General features: G+C 23.5%; 6 protein-coding genes across 6 annotated transcripts in view, besides 26 other annotated features; 5 read left to right on the top strand and 1 right to left on the bottom strand.

Moving 5' to 3' along the window:
* Positions 1–13: 13 nt before the first annotated feature.
* Positions 14–400, top strand: EDI_260850 (fkbp-rapamycin associated protein, putative; the record flags this gene model as incomplete). Its single annotated transcript, XM_001738126.1, has 1 exon — positions 14–400. One exon carries the CDS (start codon positions 14–16, stop codon positions 398–400), a length of 387 nt encoding a protein of 128 aa, XP_001738178.1.
* A 47-nt stretch (positions 401–447) lies between these two features.
* Positions 448–487: a microsatellite.
* Positions 488–536: a sequence feature (AT_rich).
* Positions 537–684: 148 nt separating this feature from the next.
* Positions 685–772: a sequence feature (AT_rich).
* A 7-nt stretch (positions 773–779) lies between these two features.
* EDI_260840 (uncharacterized protein) lies at positions 780–1,151 on the bottom strand (the record flags this gene model as incomplete). Its single annotated transcript, XM_001738125.1, has 1 exon — positions 780–1,151. The coding sequence occupies one exon, from the start codon at positions 1,149–1,151 to the stop codon at positions 780–782; it is 372 nt and encodes a 123-aa protein (XP_001738177.1).
* Positions 964–1,049: a microsatellite.
* Positions 1,152–1,232: 81 nt separating the features above from the next.
* Positions 1,233–1,339: a microsatellite.
* Positions 1,340–1,431: 92 nt separating this feature from the next.
* Positions 1,432–2,187, top strand: EDI_260830 (ribonuclease 2 precursor, putative; the record flags this gene model as incomplete). Its single annotated transcript, XM_001738124.1, has 1 exon — positions 1,432–2,187. One exon carries the CDS (start codon positions 1,432–1,434, stop codon positions 2,185–2,187), a length of 756 nt encoding a protein of 251 aa, XP_001738176.1.
* A 588-nt stretch (positions 2,188–2,775) lies between these two features.
* Positions 2,776–2,988: a sequence feature (AT_rich).
* Positions 2,989–3,190: 202 nt separating this feature from the next.
* Positions 3,191–3,212: a sequence feature (AT_rich).
* Positions 3,213–3,506: 294 nt separating this feature from the next.
* Positions 3,507–3,529: a sequence feature (AT_rich).
* Positions 3,530–3,951: 422 nt separating this feature from the next.
* Positions 3,952–3,986: a sequence feature (AT_rich).
* A 268-nt stretch (positions 3,987–4,254) lies between these two features.
* Positions 4,255–4,285: a sequence feature (AT_rich).
* Positions 4,286–4,295: 10 nt separating this feature from the next.
* Positions 4,296–4,338: a microsatellite.
* A 1-nt stretch (position 4,339) lies between these two features.
* Positions 4,340–4,387: a sequence feature (AT_rich).
* Positions 4,388–4,429: 42 nt separating this feature from the next.
* Positions 4,430–4,452: a sequence feature (AT_rich).
* Positions 4,453–4,585: 133 nt separating this feature from the next.
* Positions 4,586–4,620: a sequence feature (AT_rich).
* An 82-nt stretch (positions 4,621–4,702) lies between these two features.
* Positions 4,703–4,831: a sequence feature (AT_rich).
* A 160-nt stretch (positions 4,832–4,991) lies between these two features.
* Positions 4,992–5,042: a sequence feature (AT_rich).
* Positions 5,043–5,293: 251 nt separating this feature from the next.
* Positions 5,294–5,378: a sequence feature (AT_rich).
* Positions 5,379–5,499: 121 nt separating this feature from the next.
* Positions 5,500–5,561: a microsatellite.
* A 196-nt stretch (positions 5,562–5,757) lies between these two features.
* Positions 5,758–5,805: a sequence feature (AT_rich).
* A 35-nt stretch (positions 5,806–5,840) lies between these two features.
* Positions 5,841–6,476, top strand: EDI_260820 (uncharacterized protein; the record flags this gene model as incomplete). The annotated part of the gene is made up of 1 exon (XM_001738123.1): positions 5,841–6,476. One exon carries the CDS (start codon positions 5,841–5,843, stop codon positions 6,474–6,476), a length of 636 nt encoding a protein of 211 aa, XP_001738175.1.
* Positions 6,477–6,772: 296 nt separating this feature from the next.
* Positions 6,773–6,913: a microsatellite.
* Positions 6,914–7,087: 174 nt separating this feature from the next.
* Positions 7,088–7,178: a microsatellite.
* Positions 7,179–7,345: 167 nt separating this feature from the next.
* Positions 7,346–7,403: a sequence feature (AT_rich).
* Positions 7,404–7,638: 235 nt separating this feature from the next.
* Positions 7,639–7,680: a sequence feature (AT_rich).
* Positions 7,681–7,704: 24 nt separating this feature from the next.
* Positions 7,705–7,763: a sequence feature (AT_rich).
* Positions 7,764–7,995: 232 nt separating this feature from the next.
* On the top strand, positions 7,996–8,683 carry EDI_260810 (GTP-binding protein yptV5, putative; the record flags this gene model as incomplete). Its single annotated transcript, XM_001738122.1, has 2 exons — positions 7,996–8,194; positions 8,259–8,683. The coding sequence occupies 2 exons, from the start codon at positions 7,996–7,998 to the stop codon at positions 8,681–8,683; spliced, it is 624 nt and encodes a 207-aa protein (XP_001738174.1).
* A 1,868-nt stretch (positions 8,684–10,551) lies between these two features.
* Positions 10,552–10,591: a sequence feature (AT_rich).
* Positions 10,592–10,904: 313 nt separating this feature from the next.
* Positions 10,905–11,291, top strand: part of EDI_260800 (uncharacterized protein) — a gene marked incomplete at both ends in the record, with an annotated part of 1,258 nt that continues 871 nt past the window's right edge. Inside the window, 3 exons of the mRNA XM_001738121.1 lie at positions 10,905–10,907; positions 11,168–11,193; positions 11,234–11,265. Of these exons, the coding sequence (XP_001738173.1) occupies positions 10,905–10,907; positions 11,168–11,193; positions 11,234–11,265 (61 nt within the window). The remainder of the gene's footprint in view (positions 10,908–11,167; positions 11,194–11,233; positions 11,266–11,291) is intronic.
* Positions 11,208–11,259: a sequence feature (AT_rich).

Genomic DNA, 11,291 nt, shown 5'->3' with positions numbered 1-11,291 from the left:
TAGATTAACTAGAATGATTGTTAATGCTATGGATGTTAGTGGTGTAGAAGGTACTTTTAGAATTACTTGTGAAAATGTTATGACAGTTTTAAGAGAAAATAAAGATAGTTTAATGGCTGTTTTAGAAGCATTTGTATATGATCCTTTAATTGTTAGATTACTTGGTGGTAAGGATGTTGATGATGACGATGATAAAATGAATAAAGAAAATCAAGGTGAAAATTATGTCATGAAATCTAAAGCTGTTTCTGTAATGAGAAGAGTATTAGAAAAATTAACTGGAAAAGATTTTGGAAATGAAGAATTAAATGTTCATGATCAAGTAGATAGATTGATTAGAGAAGCAACCTCAAATGAAAATCTTAGTCAATCATATCAAGGATGGTGTCCATATTGGTAATCTCACTTATCGAAAGAATCTATGAATTTTGTTTTAATTAAACACAATTTTTATTTCCTTTTTTTTTCTTTTCTTTCTTTTTTTTTTAATTTAAATTAAATATTAAAATGAATATTAAAATATTTATTATTTTAAAGTACTTATAGAATACAATCATATTATTCTTTTCTCTATTCCTTTAAAATACTTTTTTATTCTCGAGAAATTTTGACAGGTAAATTGCTATCAATTCAACTAACACGTTTCTCTTGACCTATTTTTCTTCTTTCTCATTCTTTCAATTGAATTTTATTATTTCTTAATTTATTATTATGGTATTTCTATTCAAAAAAATAACAAAAATTATTCTTTTTTATTATTTCTTAATTAAAACCTTTACTCACCAATCTACAACATCATTAAAATCTTCTTTTCTCTTTTGAATAATTTTCTTGTTCACTTCTGCAAAATATTTCTTTTCAAACCCATTCCCTCTATCAACCCCATCCCACTTATAATCTGGTGCAATTCCAAACCTATTTTGTGGAAATTTCCCTTGGTACTTTGGTCTTTGCTTTGTACTATTTTCTTTCTTCCCCTCCTTTATCTCATTCATTTCTTGTGCTTTTTCTTCAATTCCTTTCTTTATTTCTTTTTCTTTTCTTTTTTTAAACAATTGTCTCATCGGATCACCAAATCGTTGTTTCTCTCTATAAATCTTATCTCGTTCATCTTCTCTTGTCTTGAAAGGTTTCTTTTCTTCTTGATTCATCAATGCTCTTTTCCTAGATTGTAAATAAGAATTTATTATGTAGATGAATTATTTGTTTTTAAAAACAAAAATTTTATTCTTAAAACAAAAAATATAAAACAAGGAAAAATACAAGAAAAATCAAATGAAAAAGAAAAGTAACAAAAGTAACTTTACAAAAATACAGAAGAAAAGAAGGGGAAAGAAAATACGAATTATTTCTGTTTTAATAAAATGAATGTTATCGAATTTTTCGTTTAAATATTTAAACTAAATAACGTTAACTGTTTATATCAATTTTATGATTTCATTGTGCTTATTACTTCTTGCTTTAGTTAACGCTAAATGTTCTCATAAAGATTTTGCTATGTGTTCATCAAATAATTGTGCTGTTTCATATGATTATCTTCTCTTAGTTGAAACTTGGCCTGGACAATTCTGTCATAGTAAATGTTGTGATTTACCAAAAACTACTATGGCTCTTAAACCAGGATTTACTCTTCATGGATGGTGGCCAAACTTTGTTAGTGGATATCCATCATGTTGTAAATCACCATACACTGATGCCCAAGTTTCTAAAATGATTGAAAATGATCCAGAATTTATGGAAGCATTATCATACAATTGGGCTTCTCTTTCAAAATGCAAATTCTTTAATTATGAATATGATAAACATGGAACATGTGTAAGTGATGTTTATAATGGAGCAACTGGACCAAAAGATTATGCTATGACAGCTATTAAAATGTTAAATGATCATGATTTCTGGAAAGTTTTCAAAGCTGCAGGAGTTGTTGCTGATGGAAAAACTTCATATAAAAAATCATGGTTAAAAGAATTAGCTGCTAAAGAACTTGGAGTTGAAGGAGCTGTTTATTTCACTTGTAGTGGTAAGTATCTTAGTGAATTAAGAGCATGTACTATGGTTACTACTTCTACAAAAGCTAATCCACAATTTATTACTTGCCCATCAGGTGCTACAAAACAAGAGACTTGTGGAAATGATATTATTTTTGAGAAAGAACCAGTTTTAACTGATAGTGGATGTTTGTATTAAAAAATTTAATTACAAAAGTTTTCATTCCTAGTTGTGTTATTAGAATTTTTTTTATAAACATTGAATATGAATATATTGTAAATATTCAAAGTACTTTATAATTTTTAGTTTATTCATTTATTTTTCTCTTTTGAACAAACTCAAAATAAATTAAATATCGTTGATTTGTTATTTTCTTTCTTTTTGATAAAAGTCAGTCTTAGCATTTTTTGAAAATAAAAAAGAGAAGAAAGGTGATACTGTTCTATAGTTTGTGAAGGGTTTGATAAAAACAGAAGTACTAGAATAGTGTATAGAGTTAAGGATATGCATAGACAAAAACTTAATAATATGAATATTTTTAGTTTTAAAAATAGCATGGACTGGATATTGAATAGTATTTAAATAAACTTCAGTCCAACCATTAAAGTAGTGAAAACAAAAAAAGAGTGTTACAGAAAATTTTAATAAAGAAAAATAATGAACATCAAAAAATACATTATGAATGATTAAACTCTAACTGAACTAGTTTTTGAATGGTAGTGAAAAAATTAAAATATTGAACTTTAAAAGAATATAAGAGGATGAAAAAAATAGTCCAGATAAACCAAAAATAATAATATTAAATAAAAAGTGGAAAAATTAGATTTGTTTTTAAAAAAATAAAATGAAAAAAAAATAGTTATAGTATTGAAATAATTCATTAGAAATAATAATAAAAATAGCATCAGTTTTTGATTTTTTAAAAAAAAGAATAATTTTAGAAGTTTCTGTTAAAATATTAGATATTTATTTTAACTAATAATCTAAAAATTTATAATTGGAACAAGTTGAATAAAAATAAATCAATTATTCACAATTTATGATGAAATTAGAAGAACAAATTGAACACAAATCATATTTAATATCAATACAATTTTTAAACAATGAAGAATAATAGATAAAATTTTTATCTACTAAATTCAGTTTCTTTGTTTTTTATGAAAAAGAGAAAAGAAAGAAGATAAATAAAAGTATTAAAGAGAAATAAATTAAAATATATAAAAGTGGTTTATTGCATTACGAAAAATAAATATATTTAAAGGGAAGACTGAGAAATAATAAATCAAATGAAAATATTTTGTTTTGCTTTACTCATTGGTGTTGCCTTATCAAAGTCATTAGTGCTTATGTTAAAAAATGATGACGGAGATCTGTTGCATTCTCTGAAGTTGAATTTAAGAAATGTTATTATGTTGGTGAAAGTTCATCTGTTTATACTACCTGTGATGGAAATACAATTACAATGGAATACTACGAAAGCGGTTCATGAAGTGAAACAAAAGAAGTAGTTAGTTTTGATATAAATAATAAAATTATAAAAGAGTCAATGTGTGAAGGTTTTGATGGTTGTAGTATTGAAATTAAAAATCCACCAAAGCATATTGGCTTTGCAAATGAAGAAGATGACAAGGATTGCTCTCTTCGTGATACGTTTTAGAAATTATATTACTGACAAGTGCTACAAATAAGATAATGACTATTGCAAGTATGAAGAAGAAGATGGTTGGATGTACTCAAATTCTTATCCAAATAATAGGTGTGACAACAGTGAAAGAAAAGAACAAACTAAATTATGGTAATGTGATACTTGTGCTGAAGGAAGTACGTACCAATGTGGAGCTGTTTCTATTATGGTTGTTTCTGTTGTTGCAGTTATTCTTACATTCTTCCTTTAAACAATAACTTGGTTTTATTTCACTTTGAAATTTTATGACTAAAATTAATAAATGAGTACTCAAAATCTTTATTTTTTAAATAAATTCAGATTTATTTTTATTCGTTCCTTGAAAATAAAAATAGTATTTTAATATTGTCTCTTTATTATTTTGTATATTGATAGTTAATGGATTTTTTCTTAATTTTTTTATTAAAGAAGTTTTCATTTATTTAATACTATTAGAGATTTTCATGTAATTAATTACTCAGTACTTTTAACAATAACTGTGTTCTTTATAAATTCTATTTTATTTTAGTTATACAATAAGAGAAATAGCATCTAGTTAGTATTAATAGAATAAAATAAAAAATAGAAAAGATGTTAAGATGATAATAAATTTATTTTTATAAAAGAAATAATGGAGTTTTCATTCTTTTCTTTATTATTTTTTTTTTATTTTTTTTTTTGTTTTTGTATTTATAAAATAAAAATAAAACAATATATTCTTTTTATTCTTTATTTCTTGTTCTTTTCATTCATTTTCTACGTTTATGTGGTGTTGTGTATTATTATTTATTTATTATTTAGATTCCATGTTCTTTATTGTGAATCTTGTTTATTTAGAAATGGAATATACTGATAAATCATGTTAATGAAAGAGAAGTGAATAACAAATATTTATAAAGTATTCTTCTTATTTTTAATAACATCCAATACATCAAATATATTATATTCAATATTAAAGATAAATAAATCAATACTTAACTTATTAACATCAAACATTGAATATTCATCATTTTAAATGAACATAAAAGTTGAACAAGATTACAAGAAATCAATAAAATAATAATTCATTAAGAATAAAATAAACATATTTCATTATCATCCAAATTATCAAATAACAAAATAAAATAATAACAATAATCTAATTATAAATCAAATAATTATATAATTTTCATATTTTATCTATTTCTATCTTTATATTACTCCTTTATTACAAATTTTAAAAACATCAAACAAACGGAAAATGAAAAAAGGAAAACTACAACCACCAAATTGAGTTTCTTCTATTGAGAAGTGATACCTCATCTTCTTTAAGAAGCAAGGGGAAAATGAAACATAAAACAATTAAATATCTTAAATTAAATATTAAAATTTTTAGTATAATCTAAAAATAGAAAAGATTAAAAACTGACACATATTTGAGGTATAACTTTTTGTAGAAAAGATAAAACTTTAACTCACCATTTTTCAATTAAATGAATATACCTATTTAAGAAGATAAAAACTGATGAATAATAAAAGAATTAAATAAATGAGTTCTTTCTCTTAAACAAGAGAGGACTTATAATTAGTAGAATTAATAACCAAAAATAAAAAGATAAAAACTTGATTTATCAATAACGTAGAAAGAGGATTAAATAGTTGAATAAAAAATAAAATAAATATAAAATATATTTGGTTATCATAAAATAAATAGATAAATGATAATAACTAATATTGATAATTTTATGATAACAAGGTATAATACTATTCAAAGTAATTTTTTTAGTCAATAATCTATGTAAAGAAGAAAGGCATAATAGAATAATATAATAAAGAGGAATTAAGCGAGAGTATAAATGTAACTTTGGAAAAGCAAGAATTAAAGGAAAAGAAAAAAAAAAAAGAGATATAAATAAATTAAAAAAATAAATTTTAAAATAAATACTTTATTAGTTTTTAAATAAGTTTTAACCAAAACAAACAAATCAAAATAAATGAAAAACTTAAATTAAGAAATAAGTGATCTGGTGTTAGTATTGAAGCATATTTTTTAACATCATTTCATTAAAATTTTATGTAAAAGTCATTATTTAATAGTGTTTGAGTTTAAAGAAGTTTTTAACCACAAAATAATTAAAAATATAATAATGATAATATACAAAATTATTTAAAAAGAAGAAAATAACTTAATCTAAAAAAGTTAGTCTAAATGGGAATCGACGCTAAAACTTCAAAAATTTTATCTCAAACATATTTTATTGTATCTGGTTGTTTTATACTCTTTGGTCTTGGATTGTTTGGAAACACATTTGTCCATATTGGTATTAGTTGGTTGCTTTCTTTAGTTGGAACTATCACAGGGCTTTTTATGTTTTGCACTGAATCTCCAAAGTTAAAAGCATATTTCATTTCTATTGGTGCTCTTGGACTCGGATTTGGTGCTGGTGCATATTGTACTTATCGTGGACTTGACAATAGTGAAATCACTTTTTGTGCTCTTGCTACTGCTCTTACTTTTGTGTCTGCTACATTAGCTTCTCTTGTCACAAGAGAATTAACATTGTTATATATTTCTGTAGCCACCCTCTTTTTATTTGCATATATTCCTTTATCTATCTATTACATATTTTCTTGGGGATTTACTTCTCTTTATCTTCTTCTTTCACTTGGGTTAGTCATATCAGTCATTTGTCTAATGATAGATACTCATAAAATTATTTTGTCAATTGAAGGAGGAGTTATTGATCCATTCATTCTTTCTTGGATTCTCTTTGAAGACGTTTATGACTTATTCATGAACATCGCTAAAGTCATGATCGTTAACAAGAAAAAGGATGATGATTAAGTCATATTAGTTTTTATTATTGTTATATTTTTATTACCTTCTCTTTAGGACGATATTTTTTTAGGTGTTTTAATAAAATAACTACCCAAAACATATCACAAAAGAAGGAATTAATATAACTGATAAGTTTTTAATATAGAAGAATAACTGTAATTAAGGATTACGAGTGTGGACATTAATAAAATAGTTTTTATATAAAGAGTTATCACCATAAAAATGGAGGGAAATCAATATTTTTCGTTTGTTCAGTTTCAATAAACATAACACAGATATTATCATGCTGAGAGAAATCTCACAATAGATACAAAAAATATATAAACGATATCAAAATAAATAATGAAGAACAAAATGAATTAGAAACAAAAAGTAATTGAATAAATACAAAATTAACACTTTAGAAAAGAATAAATGAAAAAAGAAGTTAAAACATTAACAAAAATTAGGTGACATTAAGAGTACTAGTAATATAGAACATATATTGTTAACAATATGGTGAAAATGTTATCTTTTATAAAAAAAATGATAGAATAAAAGAATAAAATAAGACAATGACCAAATTATTAACAAGAAATATGCACAACTATTTAAATACTAATTTATTGATGGACCTAAATAATAATGAAAATAACTTCTATAATAAATAAACATAATAATGATATTACTTTTACAATATATAATAATGATTTAATAGTTAATAATAATTGATATTTTAGTTTGTCAATTCAATAATAAAGAAATAAACTATGTCTATAAAATACACATGAAGAAGTTGAATAAAACTTAATATAAAACGAATGTATAAAAATACTCGTTATAACATTATCAATAAATTGGTTAAAAATAAATAAGAAGACTGGAATTAGCAAAAGTAAAATAAAATTTAATGTAATAAATAAATGTTTCATTCATTATTTTTTTAAATATATAGAAAATGAACGTTATAATAGAACTATTATAAATGAAGTATTCCATATGATTAAATAATTAGATAAAGTAATATTCTAATAATTGATATATAGTCTTTTACTTAATAAAGTGATAAGAAACATAATTTAAAATATATAAGTTAGTAAATTTATTGTGTACACATATTTGTTAATGCTTATTTTATTCAACAAAATAATGAGAGACGTAGTAATAATGTAAAGAATAAATTGTCATGTAATTTATTTTATATAATTAAAATATTCATTTTTATTTTATACCACTGTGTATTGATTTATTGATGAAAAATATAATTAAATTCTTTTTATTATTTAATTTTTGTTACATTGATTTAATATATAAGGTTCATTGATCACCTTGTTTTATAGAAGTGATTATTCTTATCCTTTGAAATAATAAAAACTAATAGTTATTACTGACAATTATCTTTTATTTATGCTTTAATCTTTTTTGTTTTATTAAATAACAATATTTTGTTATTTAGTGTTACACAAATATATTTTAAGCAAAAAGAATGAAGGGAAAAATCTCGAATCTGAACTAAAAAAAAATGAACTGATAAAAAGAGAAAGACATGTCAAATAAAAATCACAAGAAAGTTCTATTAAAAATGATTCTTATTGGTGATTCAGGAGTTGGAAAATCTTCTCTCATGAATCAGTTCATTGAAAAGACATTCACCGCACAATATAAAGCAACTATTGGAGCTGATTTCCTTACAAAGGAAGTTACAATTAATGGAACTGCTACTACACTTCAAATTTGGGACACTGGTTTGTGTCTTTTCATTCTTATTACTTTTGTAATTTGAAATTAGAGTTATGATTAATTAATTAGCTGGACATGAAAAGTTTATGAGTTTTGGTGCTGCATTTTACCGTGGTAGTGATTGTTGTCTTTTAGTTTTAGATATCACAAACGAAGCTTCCTTCAAATCACTTGACACTTGGAAAAAAGAGTTCCTCAACGGTGCTAATGTGACTAATCCTAATGATTTCCCATTTGTTGTTTTAGTCAACAAAATGGATGAAGACCCATCCAAACGTGCTGTATCTGTTTCTGATGTAAAACAATGGTGTGAGAATAATGGCAATATTCCTTTGTATGAAACATCTGCTAAGACTGGTGCTCAAGTTGATACTGCTTTCTTAGATATTGCCACTAAAGTTGTACAATCTATGAAAGAAGTAAACAATACTCCATCAGGGAGTATCAACATTGAAACAACATCTCCAGAGAAAAAAGAAGGAGGGTGTTGTTGATTAATTTTACATTTTTTGGAGATACTTTTCTCTTTTAGGTAAAAATATCCCCCTTATCAATTTTTATTATATTGTTACATAAACTATTACTATTCATCTAATACTTTGTTTCACAATTAGATTTTGATGAGAATACAAATAAATAAAGTTATTTCTGAGTTTTAACAAATATGCATAAATAATTCTGAATAATCTGAAAGGGATTTTAATTCTTCTAGTATTCTTTTTTTTATTGTTTTTTTTGATTGTGGTTATGAACTCTTTTTATTTACTTATTCTTAAAAGCTCTAAGAGTAAATCATTATTTTATAAAAGTGCAACTCCTTCTTTTCTATATAAAGGGTTAACCTTTTAATAAAAAGATATCTTTTTTATTATCTTCCTATTTGTTTCAATGAGACATAGCTCAGATGTATTATTCAAAACTAATAACGGTCACTGCTAAAGATGGATTGACAACTGCTCTATAGTGAGTTGCTCTTATGGTTTGGATTATTTATTTTTCTTGTTTAATGGTATCTCGAATATATTTTGGGATATATACATGAAATAGAAAAACTAATTAGAAAATACTTAAAACATCTTTTTTGATATTTTTTTCTCTTTCATTATTTTTGTGATTATTGGTGTAGTATTTCTTTATTTGTCTTGATAGCTTTATTTGAGCTAGTTTTATTTATTGAGCCATTCTTGTTTTTGTTATTACTATTTTGTTATGATATATTGAGTTTTCTTTTGAGTTAATTTCAACATAGTTGTTAAATATAAAATATACGATTTAATTTTTGTATTCATTTTTTTTTGATTTGATACACTTCTTCAGCGTTTATTTTTATTTACCATTGTTTGAAGGAAGACAGCAAAGGATAATGAATGAAAATAAAATTTCATGGCTCTATTTCTAATAATTTCATAATTGGTGTAAAATCACTAGTCTGTATAAAACTAATCAAATTTATGTATAATCATAAACTAAGATTAATTTTATGACCTTAATCCTGTGAGAAGGTATTGTAATAATTTTTTTGTATTCTCTAGTTCAACGTAACTGAATTTTATTAATCGAAATAGTTTACTCAATCACACTTTAATATCCTAAAAGTCAAAACTGTTAATAAAACCAAATATTTTATAAAGTAGTATTATGTACATTCGTCAAGGAAAGTTATTATGACAGTGAAATCTTTTTAAAAGGAAATAGAATATATCTTAGTTAAAATAATTTTGTTTTGTCGTTCTTTTTATGTTTCACTAAACGTCATCACATTTATTCAAGTCATTATTTCTTATTCAGTAGATACACAATGGTAAGAATGTTTTATTGTTATTGGTGTTATTTGTATTACATTTTAATAAATACTATTACCACTATATTGTTAAAGAAATATATGACAGTTAAAAGATTGATAATTAGTATATTTTTGTTTGTAGTAATAAAACGTAGTTCATTAACTTGGTTAAAAAAAAAGTTTTATTGATTTAGAGTGCTTGGGAAGCAATTTATTATTATAACATTCTTTATTACTTTCAATAGAAAACAACAATAAACTGTATCAATTTTTTTATTAAGTTAAATGTTATCATATTTTAGAGTTGACTTGATGAATAAACTTATCAAAAATAATGGAATTTATGATAGGATAATTTGATTGTGTTTGTTTTAATAATAAAGAGAGTAAATCCAATAATATCTATTATATTCATCTTAAAGTTGTAAACCTAATTATTTGTATTCATTATAAATGGAGTTTTATTTGAGAGAAATGTGTTATTGCTCCTTCTTTAAATTCATTAGAACAAGTGTTATATTCAATCAAAAAAAAGAAAGATTCTTGTTTAAAAGATATAAATAATTTCTATGAAGGGAGTTATTATTGTTTTATTTTTTAAAATAAATTAAAATAAATTGGGAACAACAGAAAATAATTAATGTTTAGAAAAGTTAAGAGAGAAATTATTGATATTAACTCTGAACCACATAAATAAACTTAATCAAATTGTACAATATTTGCAAGAAGAGGAGACCCTTTTTGACTAACTAATGGAAAAATTGAACTTTCTGGATAATTAATAAAAAACATAGAATCATCCTCCTCAATTTCTTCTTCTTGTCTCAACTGAGAAGGTGTAGTAAGAACAAGAAAACAATTGTCTATTTTTCTTTTGTATGCTTTTTCTATTAATTCTTTATAGTGTTGAGATTGTGACATTCTTTATAGAAATGGTTAAGAATGACAATATCAGTTTTGGACAAGGTTAAACAAGAACTTTCCATTTGATAAAAATGGAATATTGAAACATTATAATGGAAGATGAATCATTTTAGCACAATATATTTTTATTTTTCAAACTTTTTAAACAACTTATTCTCATTTTCAATTTATCAAATCATTACTAAACCCTTAACTTAAAAACAATAACAATTATTCATTAATTGATTATACAACATATCAAAAATTATTTTTCTCATCAAATTAAGTATAGACAAATAAATCTAATCAACATATTTTGTTTAGCTTAATTCATTAATATTTTTTAATTTTCAAATAGTGTTATATTTAACATAAATAAAAATAGAGAGAGTTTTTGAAAACCTAAAAATAAAGAA

The sequence above is a fragment of the Entamoeba dispar genome, genomic scaffold (genome assembly GCF_000209125.1).
Source record: "Entamoeba dispar SAW760 scf_1105229461103 genomic scaffold, whole genome shotgun sequence".
Lineage (NCBI taxonomy): Eukaryota > Evosea > Mastigamoebida > Endamoebidae > Entamoeba > Entamoeba dispar.
Note: the sequence above shows the minus strand (reverse complement) of the source record. Positions and strands in the feature narration are given on the sequence as shown.